Source organism: Condylura cristata, unplaced genomic scaffold (genome assembly GCF_000260355.1).
Source record: "Condylura cristata isolate star-nosed mole 26May11 unplaced genomic scaffold, ConCri1.0 scaffold00008, whole genome shotgun sequence".
In the NCBI taxonomy this organism is placed as follows: domain Eukaryota; kingdom Metazoa; phylum Chordata; class Mammalia; order Eulipotyphla; family Talpidae; genus Condylura; species Condylura cristata.
The window spans coordinates 2,660,812-2,674,091 of record NW_004567109.1 but is presented as its reverse complement, the minus strand read 5'-3'; the positions used below and the strand labels follow the sequence as shown (position 1 = coordinate 2,674,091).

The 13,280-nt window shown below is 52.7% G+C and overlaps 1 protein-coding gene across 2 annotated transcripts in view; it reads right to left on the bottom strand.

The window, feature by feature from the left end:
- The window catches only part of UBE4B (ubiquitination factor E4B), an 86,647-nt gene that overhangs the window by 62,593 nt on the left and 10,774 nt on the right, over positions 1-13,280 (bottom strand). For both annotated transcript variants that reach the window (XM_012722322.1, XM_004678499.2), the window contains exon 2: positions 2,752-2,938. In XM_012722322.1, the coding sequence (XP_012577776.1) occupies positions 2,752-2,938 (187 nt within the window). The remainder of the gene's footprint in view (positions 1-2,751; positions 2,939-13,280) is intronic.

Sequence of the window (13,280 nt, the reverse complement as noted above, 5' to 3'; positions counted from 1 at the left end):
GCCGTCAGCTCTGATGCCGCTGCTGCCCTGACCTTGTGCTCTAATGGGAGGAGGAAAAGAGACAATAAGCCAGTCACAGAAAAAGAGCTCAAATGTGTGGTGTGGGAGCTGGAGAGAGGAGGGGCTGGAGGAGGCGGTGAAAAGGCACAAGCCTGCAGCCTGGAGCTAAACAGACGCTGCCCCAACCAGGTGTGACTGAGACAGAGGGCAGGCAGCAGGTGAGCCCTACAGTTCTCACCACAGGAGCCAACTTCTCCCTTTTCTTCTCTTCCCTTCCCTTTGTTTCAGGCATCACTTCATGGCTCTGTGAAGCCACCCTCAGGCTCACACCTTAAACTCACACCTTGACAGTGCGGGCTGTTTCTCAAAAAAATCATTTCTTTCTCAATAAAACTTGGTGAGGGGTAAAATATTCACACCTTGAGGAAATATGACTTGAATTAAAGTGAAAAGGTGCATAGATGATATTCCCCACTGGGAAGTGGGGTCTCTGCCAACATCAAGTTGGGGTGTAGACACGTGGGGTTCCCGTGGTCCTTGCCCCATAACTGGTGTGTCCTGGTAAGAAATGGGAAGCTTGGACCCAGGCCACAGGGGCAGGCTGAGAGGAGGCGGGGGCGGAGGCAGCCGCCGAGATGCCCCAACGCAGGGCCGCCAGCAGCTGGAAGCAGCAGCGTCCCGCAGAGCGACCTCTCCAGCGCTCTTTCCTCATGTCTGGTTGGAGGAAGGAAACTCCAGCCAGATACACCGAGGCTGGGCAGCACACAGGTGGCGAGTGGCCACACACAGAAGTGGAGCACGAAGGGAGCGCCGAGAGGTTCCCGTCAGCCTGTCTTCCCGGGAAACAGGATGGCAAGGACGCGAAACCATCAACTCCAAAATCTGTATTTTCCACACAGTTTACTAGAACACCATTTGTAATAGTCAGGGCCTAAGTGCCCACCGACAGAGGCCTGGATGAGGAAGACGTGGTCTCTCCCCACCATGGAACACTACCCAGCCATCAGGAAAGACAAACTGTTACTATTTAAAGCAAATTGGGGAGTACGAGGGAATTACATGTAATAAAACCAATCAGAAAGAGACAGACAGATACTGAACATTTTCCCAGACCTGAGAAGACGGGACCACAGCAGATGAACCAAACAGCTATAACCTAGCAGGTGCTCAGAATGGAAGTGAGGTGTGTGATATCTGGAGGGGGGAAGCAACAGATACTTTATTTTGCCTTAAAAGAAAAGAAACAGGAAGGCAGACTATCGACGGTGGAGAGCACGGAGGGTGAGGCGCCGCAGAGCAGTGACAGCATTGTACTGACAACCATTGTTAGGTTTGACGGAAAGCTGGCTTAGAGCAAGGGCCACTTTTTTCTCAGATACAGTGTGAACTGACCCCATCATGTCCCAACACAGACTGCTGGACAGCAACCATGAGCTCATTCATTTTCAGAAATAAAGAGAACTTTATGAAAGTTAAATAGGTATCACTGAGGCAGTTACAAACTTCATGTCAGGAATACTTTTTAATACCCTCAAATTTTTGCCTGGCGGCACAGGGGTTAAGCTGTCAGCAGCTACTGCAGCACAGATTCTATCCCTGGCCAGGGTGTGACCCACAGGGCGCAGCGGACCTCCCTCTCTCTCCACTGCTCCCCTCAGAGTGGATTTCAGTAGATCTGCCCGTTCTGCTCCCCGCTCTGTCTCTGGGGAATCCTCTGGCTCCCCACCCCTGTACCTCTGGCCTGTATCATGGCTCTTGTGTGCATAAATAAATAAGTCTTTTTTAAAAAATAGGGACAAGGAGGGCCCTCCCTGGTGGCACAGCGGGTTAAAGCACAGCACTGAGAAGCTAAAGCCACTTCCACATGAGTTCGATCCCCGCCTGCCCCGGAGGTGACCACATGGCGCGACAGACCTCTCCTGACCCGCCCGCGGCTCCCCTGAGCAGTATACTTTGTCAGTCTGCCTGTTCTGCTCCCCACTCTGTCTCTGGTGAATCCTCTCACCCTCCACATCTCTGGCCTGTACCCCAGTTCCATACAAATAAATAAATCTTTAAAAAATTTTTTTTAATAAAAATTTAAAAAAAGGGACAAGGAAACCTGTAATTAGAATTATTAGTTTGGCCATTATCACAATTTTGCCTTTTCAGATTCTTTTATTTTAAAAGAAAAGTGTCGGGGCCCTCCCTGGTGGCACAAGGGGCTTAAGCATAGCACTGAGGCAACCCACGGCCACAGCAGCACGACTTCAATTGCTGGCCCAGGGAGTGACCCGCATGGCGGCAGACCTCCCTGTCACATTTGCTGCTCCCCTCAGCAGTGTTTTTCTGTCAATTTGCCTGTTCTACTCCCCCCTGTCTCTAGTGACTCTCACCCCATCCCTCTGTCCTACACCCCAGTTGACAGATGCAAAAATAAACAAATCTTTAAAAAAAATAAAATCATCAACCAAACTCACAAAAACCAGCAGAATTAAATTTACTCTTAATCATGGTGCCACCACGGGTAGACCTGACCCTGACTGAAAGAAAAAAAAGATAAAAGTTGTGGAGAGGAAAACAACTGGTTTCCAAAGATCACCACAGAGATGATGCCACACGGGGTCCACGCTGTGATGTCCCTCATCTACCCCCTCCCCACCGCCCACAGGGCTCTGGCACTGCTGCGGTGCCCATGGCTGCAGAGACACCGACAGCGCCCAGCTAGGGCCGACGCCGGGGGCTGTCCGCAGGGGCGAGGGCGAGGCTTACCTGATGCACCTATTGGGGAGGTAGCTGGGGTCATGTTGTGGACACTGAGGCCAAGACTCTGGGAGGGGCCTGGGGCGGACGCTGCTATCGGAGGCCCAGGAGGGTTCTCCCTCTGGGGAGAGGTGAGCGGGGTGGTCGGCTGGGAGGTCTGTCCACCGGCGAGTCGTGCGAGGCGCCTCCGTCGGATCTGCAAGGGCAAGAGGCTACTGTGACTCACTGGCAGAGACCGGCCTGCCCACACGCGCTGGCTGTGCTGGGGCTTAGCAGCTACCCGAGCCGGAGAAGCAGCACTCACGGGGGGCACAGCTCAGCGCACCCGTCTGCCCACCAGTGACCACCTCCCTGGAAGACGCTGCATGTGGACCGCCCCAGCGGGGATGGCGGCAGCTTCCTGACGGATGCTGTGGTGGTGCCGGCGAGGAAACTGCACTCTGAAACACTCTGACCTGCTGTTATTCCCGTACACCTATTAAACTCGGTCATTTTTAAATAGGTGGGATATTAAAAATCCATTTAATTCACTAAAACAATGAGAAAAAGCAGTAAGTCACATTGCAACACCTTTGATTTAAGCAAATTTTCAGAAGCAAAATGATTTGTTTTTTCTTGACTACAATAAAAACATAACCTGTGACTCCTTCCTTACGATAAGATCCCAGAGTGGTCCTGAGATGATAAATACACGCCCTAAAATCCCAGTGGAGTACAGAGATGTCACCCTGCGTTTTGACAGACATTTGCTCATCACCGTCGAGGCCCCTCAATCGCCACCTGCTTTCCTGGGCACTGAAGACGCTCGACCAGGAGTAAGACCCAGGGACTGAGCAGGCACCACAGGGGCAAACCACGCAGGCCCCCGTCCTCCCAGGAGCATTTGGAAGAGAACTGAGTTAGACGGCGACAAACGATGGACCGTGTCTGAGCCACACACTGCAGGAGATCACCCGTTCTGTTATTCGAGCAAGAACACACACCTGATTCTTGACCCCATAGTCCAGAAGCGTGTGCCCTGCTGCAATCATTCTTCAATGCGCTTAACAACCCCTCTGGGTGTCCAGTTATCTGTGTACCTACTTAACCTAGAGTAAATCCCTGAAGGGAAAGCTGAGGTCTTAGTATGGACGCAAGTATCTCAGGCAATGTCCTGAGCGCCTTATGAGCACATGCATAACCTCGGAAGCAGGTGCTTCCACTGTGCCCAGCTTATCCCCACGGGCACAGAGAGGCAAGGCGCTGTGCCAGCAGGCGAGAGGACCGCACCCGTCCACTGAGCCCACGGCCGGCCGGGGACTCCCGGGCCCTTGCTGGACATCCTACGGCCAAGACTCTGGTAGGACTCAAGCCCCTCTTCTCTCCTCTTGGGTAGAAATTCTTGGGGGGGGGCTACATGCCAGGCAGGGCCACCACAGGTGCAGGAAGGCATGAATGCCCCCCACCCCCGCCAGGTGCTGGCACATCTGGAGAGTGGGAACATGTCACTCTCCCTGCTAAATGTGTCTTGGCAAATGTAGTTGTTATCACGGAACATGATATTTATATAAACACATGGTTTTCCTTATTTTTAAAGAATTACTAAATATTTTTCAAAAGTCTCGTTTTCCATTTCCATGGATACAGCCTTCGGGCTCCCTGGCAGCTTCCAGTGTAAGCAGGTCTGAGCCCAGAGCCGGGGAGCCCCTACACACCCCCCTACATACCCCGGCTGCCTCTCCCCAGCTTCCAGCCATCTCCCCTCACCTCCCCTCTGGCTCCCGACTCCTCTCATCTCCCCTCTATCTTCCCGACTCCCCTCGACCTTCCCACGGCCGCTCAGCCTGGCCTCTCACAGAGCTTGGGCGACTGACAGGACAGAGCTGAGGGGGCAGCAGGGGCCTCCACACCACCCAAACTGAGGTGCCAAAGGGATGAAGAAAACACAACTGGGCAGAGGGAGGGGCCAGAAGTTCCCATCCCTAACCCCCCATCGAGGACCAGGCCCAGACCAGGCTCCGTGATGGCCCCTTCCTTGCTCGCTTCACTTCCTGGGCCAGACACCTGACCAGTGCCCACCCTTCCCCTGAGCCTTCCTCCCCCCAGGCCCCTGGACACTGCCAACCTTGCTTGAGACTGTACCTGCCGCCCCAGCTGCTCTGGCCAGGCAGGCAGAGCCCCATTCCTTCTGGGAGTTTCAGGTTTCTGGAATGCAAATCAAAACCACAGAGCCACCTCACACCCTCAGGTGTCAGCAGCCAGAAAACATGACGTGAAGGCAGCAGAGGGAGGAGGGCCTGGATTCTGTGCAGTAGCCACGGAGCAGGGTGGCCAGTTACAAGATCAGCCCCCACTCCAGTTCCTGGGCGCCCCCCGAAGACCTGAAAGCAGGGGCCCAAACGGTCTTCCACCTGCCTCCACCATAGCACGACCTGCCAGAGCAGAAGGGGCAGTGCCCAGGCGCCCCAGCGGGTGGCTGGCTGGAACGTGGCAGGTGCCAGGAGCCTACCCAGAAGCCCACAGTCTTCGAGATGGAGCGTAAATGAAAGTTAAGTTGCCTCCCACAGAACACTGTATTTGCTATCTGATGCTAAACCAAGGCAGTATTTTAATTTTTAAAATGTGTGTGTCCACACAGGGAAGACAAGCAAAGGGCTGGGGAGAGCCAGGCATGCCTGTGGGCACAGGGTCTGCCTGAAATTTAGAGGCTGCAGACAGCACCCCACGCTCCATTCCCAGCTCAGTCAACCTTTACTGCTTACAGCTTCCCCCAGGCAGGCTGCAGCACCCTCCCTCGGGGGTGAGAAACACAGCAGGTCCCTTCCCCCCCCTTCCCCTGCCACGCCCCCTCTGTCCTTCCCCCCACCCCTTCCCCACAGCCTTTCTCCCTGTCTCTCCCCAGGCTGACTCCTTACCCGAAGTTTATTTCTTTGTATATGCTTATCCACCACCACCTTGCCCTATGCTTAACACAAGGATTTTTCTGTTTTTTTTTTTTTCCTCTGTGATTTCAGCAGTGCCTAGAAGACTTTAAGTGCTCCCAGAATAATCCTTGAATGTATGGAAAAGTAAATGAAAATGACTTAAAAAAAAAAAAAGCATCTCGCCTAGCATTTACTGCTCATGAGTTTGTATTTTCACTACGTCTGAAAGAGTACACCCACTCTTGGAAAAAATAAGATGGGTGCTTTCAATATGGGCGTTCAGTCTGGCCTGAGATTTAAACTTAGATGTCCTTGGTGATATAAACACAAAATGCGTGTCCTGAGTCCCGCAATACAGGCCCGAAAGGAGGCAGTTTTCCAAGAAGCAAGATTGCCCCAGCCCCTCGCCCCACCCCTGACTCCACAAACATAAATTAAAAAGAGAGAGAGACTAAAGAATCAAGACTTTGTGAAACATACTTGGACGTACAGGGAGAGGTGGACAGAGGCAGGTCTGTGCGGGCCAAGCCGGCCTGAGGGGCTGCCAGAGCAACCCCACTGGAAAGGGAGAGGCGTTACATAGGGCAGTGCCCCGGGCTGCCCACAGGAGAGGACAGCGTCCTTCAAGGACCCTGGGAAAAGCTGGCCAGAGACCTCCACGACAGTGGTTCATGCCGTGTAGAAAAAAGAGGGCTTATCTACTTACTCTGACTATTAAGAGGTAAGCTCATTTTTATCACAAACAGAACGTATGAGACATAGACTAAAAATAGTCAACACCCAGAATATTGTTGAACTATTTCCCTTTGCTTACTCTACTTTTCTACATGGAGCACATGGGGCTGGTAGCAACGGTCTGAAGATAAACAGAAGCCCTTTTTAAAAGAATTCTGTTTTCCCAGATGTCACAGAGGGAAAAAAAAAAACACCAAGAGCATAAAAAAGGAACCCCAAGTCCTAGACGTGTGTCCTAAACCACAGCCCACATGCCCCGGCCACGAAAGCTCATTCCTAGAGCTTTACCTGACTTCACTGTTTCGGTTCTTATTCCACAAATCACATTCAAACAGGGTTTTCCCCAGGACTGTTCTGTCCTGATGTAGCGTTTCCTTCGCTCACATTCCCAATTAACTAAAAATAGATTCCAAACAGCTACTGTTCTAAACATCGAGGGCCCTGGTGGCAGCTGAGCGGAAGCCACAGCAGGGGGTCACACAGTTCAGACATTTTGCAGGTTTCTTTCTGGGGGGTGGGAGCAAATCCAAAAGGCAAAGCAAACAGTGACCCTACAAAAGCATCTGACCTTTCCACTGAAATGTTAGGTTCCAGCATAAAGAGTACTTTCAAATCTCCCCCCGTTAGAAGGGTCTCCTTCCAGAGCCAGCTCCTACTTGGATGACCATGGTTGTTTTTATTGTCTTATTGAATAGCTTGTCATATCAAACACTTCTAAAATGCGATGACAATGTTATGATAAGCTGCCAACATGGTATCTCAACATAAATGGATTCAAATGTGATCATACTTGTGATCTAAAATGTCAGTTTACCATTAACAATTCACAATCTTAAGTTAATTTCCATTTCAAAGCTCCAAAAGTTTTGTCATTTAAACCCTTTTCCCATTTTTTAAAGATTTATCTATGCATACAGAAGTGGGGTACAGGCCAGAGCCACAGGGGTGATGAGAAGATTCATCAGAGACAGAGTGGGGAGCAGAACAGGCAAATCGACGAAGGACAGTGCTGAGGGAGCAGCGGGGAGACAGGAGAACTCTGCCACGCCCTGTGGGTCACTCAGCTGCACTGAAGCAGCTGCAGCTGGCTTGCAGTGCTGCACACTAACCTGTTGTATCAACAGGGAGGGCCCATCTTTCCCCCATTCTGAAAGAATATTCTGAGCTCAGTTTGCCACGGTTAACATTTAAGTATGAGGTCAAAAATATGAAGGAAAAAAAACTCTTCAATTTTAACACTGGGAAGAAAAACTGACAGTCTCCTTCAAAGATTTCAATGGTTGAGCCCTCTCTCGTAGCACAAGGGGTTAAAGCGAAGCACTATGAAGCCATCCACAGCCACTGTGGCCTGAGTTAGATCCCGGCCCAGGGAGGTGACCCACAGGGCGCAGCAGACCTCTCCTGTCTCACCCGCTGCTCCCCTCAGCAGGGTGCTTCCTCAGTAGGCCTGTTCTGCTCCCCACTCTGTCTCTGGTGAATCCTCTCACCACCCCTGAACCTCTGACCTGTACCCCAGTTCTGTATGCATAAAGAATAAATAAATCTTTAAAAAAAACACACACACACACAGGTAAATGTCCCCATACTTCTCAACAGAATCCCATCATCTCCTCTCCTGCAAAGAGGAAGCTTCTTGAGCGCTTCTCTGTCGCTGAAAACTACTACCGCTGCCAGAAACCCAATGACAAAAGAAATAGTTTCTGCTGTCCAGTAAATGCTTCCCTCGTCCTCACCGCTGCCGACACTGCTGAAGAAGCTTTATTTTAACTGAGTTAATGTCCACAGAGATTAGGACATTTATTTTCCCATTTTACAGATGAGGAAATCTCAGAGAGCTTAAGTGGCTTCTTCGAGTCGCACAGGTAGAGAGTGAAAGAGATCTGAGCCTGACTCTGGAGGGCACCATCTGCCCCCCACCTCTACAGCAGAAACCCCTTCTGGAGCTGCTCTGATGAGCCAACAGAGACACAATGCCTGTCTGTTGCAGGTCAAGAGAGAGTGTTTCAGACACTGTCTTCCTGCTCTGTCATCATTGTGCTCTGTCTGATGTGTGCATATGTCAGAAATAAAGAATATTTCCATCTTCTGGTTCAAAGCACGGAGAGCACCAGCAAATAGAACAGAAAACACTGGACACTTTCTGGGTGTAATTCTGTCCCCATAAAGTCCTGTCTACTAAGCACCTACTTGCACCAGACACCGTAGCAGGCACAAGGAGAAGCCAACGCCCAAGTCATAACCCCCGTCCTCAAGGCGTTCCAGGACACTGCGGGGAGACAGAAGAAAAGGATCCGGCACAGACAGGTCGACGTAAGATATAATGAGAGTAGAAAAGACACGCGAGAGCACCGTGGCTTTGCCCATTAACACACCGTGGTTTGCGCATGTTTGCACATGACAGGTGTGGGCACACGTGTGGGCACACATGCACACGCACCTGCAGAGGGGGCTTGTTGGGGCCGCGTCTCTAACAGCAAACAAGGCATGTTCAACTCACTTATCTCCTGCTCTGAACACGCGTGTGGCACGTTTCCTGCTTCAGGGCTCAGCTGGCCCCTGCTCACACTCACGGAACGAAACCAGGCTCCTGGGCAACAGCCCCCTCCCCGCGCGTGGGGGAGAGGAGCGCCCCTTCCCTGGCTGAGCAGCGCGTCCAGACAACGCGGCCGGGTACAGCAGGGGCTCGCTGCGGAACGTGAGGTCACCTGCTGTACCAAGTGCGGCCTCCTCCTCCCTGCTCCTTCTTCCTCACTCGCTGTTTGCTTGGAGGTGGCTGCTTAACGAGGCCCTGACCACCTCCTGCTGGCCAGCTCTGCTCTGTGGGCCTCCACACTTTCAGTTTGGTCAAAACCACCAAGTGGGGGGGGTGTATGTGGTGTGGGATGTGGGGGTGTGGGGTGTGGGGTGGGGATGTGGCGTGTGTGTGGTGCAGGGGGTGGCGTGTTGTGTGTCTGTGGGAGGGGTGTGCAGGGGGCTGTACAAGTCGTGTGTGTATGGTGTGGGGTATGGAGTGTGCATTACATGGCATGTGGGGGGTGTGCAGGGAGAGTGGCGAGAAGGGAAGGCCAAGGACTGATGAACACTTGAGAACAGAGCATGGGTCACAGGCGGCACCACACAAGCATCTGCACAAGAAACCATGAGCGCCTAGAAGAGGAAATTCATTCAAAGTAAAAGTAAACAGAGAAGCCAAAGCCCTTGCAGACAATGGCCCACGCGCCCCAAGTCACCCCTGAAGAGAAAGATGGGGCACTCTTTCCATGACACTCCCCTGAGTGGCCTGCGTTTATCTAAGCAAAGGATTCACACAGCAGCAAAAGGTGAACAGTGGGCGAATGACCGGCCCCGCCCCAGCTCTGGTGCCCACCCTGGCTGGCACCCGGACAGCAACGCTGTAAGTTTCGCTGCATTAGGACTTGACATCCGCGTGTTCATGCGGAAGTGACTTGTGATTTGAGGGTGAACCTGTTAACTCTGGGGAGGCAGTGTCGGGGAGGCCCCTGCCCGCCCGCCTCACTGCTAAGTGTGTACAGCCATCAACGCAAGGAGTGGAGAAGGGGCGACCCACGACGGTGGATGATATGCAAACTGTCCACACCGAGTCCGGGCACTCGGGAGGGCCGGGGCCAGGCGGGGTGACTGCTGATCTAACAGCTCTCTGAGGACCTGGGGCATCAGCTCCTGCCGTGGCCAGGCTCCCCTGCTGCAGAGGGGGAACTATGAGCACCCCTTGAAGATCACTTCATCCAAATGCACCAGCTTCAGCTTGCACTGCCTCGGGACCTCAGCTGGCCGTGACACGCGGACTCTGCGCAGACCAGCTGTGAGAAAGGCACAGCTTACTAGACCGGGACCTTGGTTTTCATCTCGCCTTCCCTGGGAACCGGCGCTGTTTGGTGGGTGTTCTCTAGACACTTACAAATGGAGTTTATCCTGGGGGCCACTGGCTTGTGAAATATTGTTATAAATTATAATTCCCACAGTGAACCTTGGTGAAACAAAGGCGTGACTTATGTTCACGACTCAGAGGGGCTCTAAGGTTTTCTCTTTGTAGGCCGAGTGCTGACATTCTTTGTGCCCACGAAGGCTAACTGCTGAAACCCAAGGGTAAACTCCGCTGGCAGCTACGAGCACAGTAAAGGGAAAGGTGGTTTACCTGTTGTCTACCTTGTAAACCTCTTGCCTCAAAAAAAAGATATGCCTGCTTTTTTCTGGACATTCACCTCTCTCTAGACCCTAAAAATGTGAATTTCATAAGCAAAGCAAATCACACAGAAATTCTACTGAGTAGATATATAGCTTGTTAGGTATTTTTAATTCGTCTGCTAGTTTCTTTTACTCCTCCCAAGTAGAATTTCCCACTAGGACATCCGCATTAAATTGTATTTCATTGTTTTTGGAAACTGGTAACCGATACGTGATTGTTTTGGGTTAACCATGATACTTGATTGCCTGTTCTGCTCCCCGCTCTGTCTCTGGTGAAGCCTCTCAGCACCCAGACCTCTGGCCTGTACCCCAGTTCTGTATGTATAAATAAATAAATCTTTTTTAAAAATTTACGTTCCAGTTTTAAATGTAACAATTCATACGAAACAAGTGGATATGCCACAGAAGTAGGACCAAACATGTGTCACACTTGATAGGAATACAAAGGATATTTTATTGAGATCGGAGAACTAAGATATACAGATGAAAAAGAAAGTAAGTCAATGTAAGTCCAAAAAAATGATAATCTATTGCTAAAGCGAAAATGAGTTATCTAAGGAGTCAACATAATTAGCAACTTGTTAAACTTTGTTAAGCATTTCAAGAAGTTCTACCAGTGATGCATCATTACAGCCAGACACAGACTAACAATTCACCATCTCCCTGCGCACTGGTCTTCTGTGGTCTCGGGTGGAGCACACCGCTGACACACTTGCCCGGCACAGAGGGCAGCGCAGCAGGGCAAGCCACAGACTGGAGGCGTCTGGCCCCAAGGGGCTGGAGATCTGAGGCAGCGACAGCAGCGCGCCGGCCCGCGGTGGGCACCTCCACCAGGAAGCTGCACCGAACCCCATGGGGAGCAAAGGAACCGTGTGCACGCATCGCACTTCACAACACTGCCGTGAAACGTGAGGGAAGCCGAGGCCAAGCACTTCCCTTCCCAGGCCACAGTCTCCGCGGGCAGGATGCAAAGCTACGGCGGCTGGTGAGCAGTTAACGGCAACATCGGATCAGAGACCCCAGCTCGCCAGCCCTGCAGGGAGGGGCCGGCCTCCCGAGAAGACCAAATCGGCCACCTGGTTGGCGCAGACTGAGTCGTGTCCGCTTAGGGTCTCAGTCCTTATTGGCAGCCCGCTTGTTCTGGGACCTTCCCGTCTGGGGCTGCAGAGACCCCTCGCTTCCGCTCGTCTCTCCCACCTTTACCCACTCAGCCCACTCAGGTCACTGGGTGCTAGAAAAAGGGACATGGAGGCCTGCTGAATGCCAACAATGTGGTTCCACACAAGAGCTGGCCCCAGGAGCAGAGAGCTTTTGGAAGCACAGAGGGCGCAGGGAGGGACCCTCTCTCTCAAGCCAAGGCCTGTGGGCCAGGCCACTTCCACTGCCTTTGAGGCTGCTGGCGTTGTGACATGCAAGGGAGAGAGAGGTTTGAGGGCACACAGGGGCAGGAGGCTTCCAACCCGATCTTCCGCAGCAGCCGGGCTACTTTCTACCTCTCCCAGTAAGGGACGCCTATGCCGCTGGCACGCTGCCCTCGGTCTGTCGGATGTCACATGGCCCCCGACTAAAATTCTAAAGAAGTGCAATTCAGCGCCCTGCTGAAAAAGAGCTAATACGCCCCAAGATGCCACTCGCCAGGGCACAGCGCCACGCAACACTGGGCCCTGCCGTGAGTCTCCAGACCAGGCCACGAGCTGGGAGTGAGGAAGCAGGCGCAGAAAGGGGGCGTGCTTGGCAGGTGCTGTAATCGCAGGTCCAGATGTGACCCAGGTGGGTCTCTGATGACACCCCCAAGTCATGCTTCCACCTCACTCCAGGCATAACATAAACAGAAATCTGCTGCAGCTCAAGCTGTGCAGGTCTCGACAAAAGGTCCCCACCTGGGGCCTGGACCTGTTCGTTCACGGTGGGCGCTCTGCCCCAGCCCTGAGCATTAGAAAGCAACAACCGAGAGCACCTGGGAGCTTGGGAGGCTTCTGGAGCAGAGGTGCCCCCACCTTGCTAGGTGACCCCAATGCGGCGTGAGCAGTGCGGGGGGTGGAGAAATAAACTTAGGACAGCAGCTTCCCTGTGCTTCCCAACTTCTCTGCCTACAGCTCACACTGAGCTTGCTGGCTTAGGAGAGTTTGACATGACACACTTCGCTGTGCCCAGTAATGGCTTCTCAGAATCTTTCCAATCAGCAAGCAGCCTCCCACCCCGCCCCCTGGGACTGGCAAACCTTGTTTCACTGCGCTTCTCTTGATGGCACCTCAGATACTGCCCTTTTTTTTTTTTTTTAAGACAAATTTAAGGTTTGAGGCAACCCTGCTTGGTCAAGCAAACCTATCGGTGACACTTGTCAAACAGTAGCTTTCACACATCCTGCCGGTACACTTGGTAGACTGCAGCACACACAGCCTAACACTTCCAGGCACCTTATGGCGAGTCACCTTATGGCAAAGACTGCTGGGTCACAGTGGGCTGGATCCTCTGTCATATGGCCAAGGTGAGCCTGCGTCTAGGTCTGGGTCTGGACCTGGGCCTGGGCCTGGGCCTGGGCCTTGGCCTGGGCCTGAGTCTGAGCCTGAGTCTGAGCCTGTGTCTGAGCCTGAGCCTGGGCCTGAGCCTGGGCCTGAGCCTGGGCTGAGCCTGGGTCTGAACTGTGTCTGAGCCTGAGCCTGAGCCTGAATCTGAGCCTGAGCCTGAGCCTGG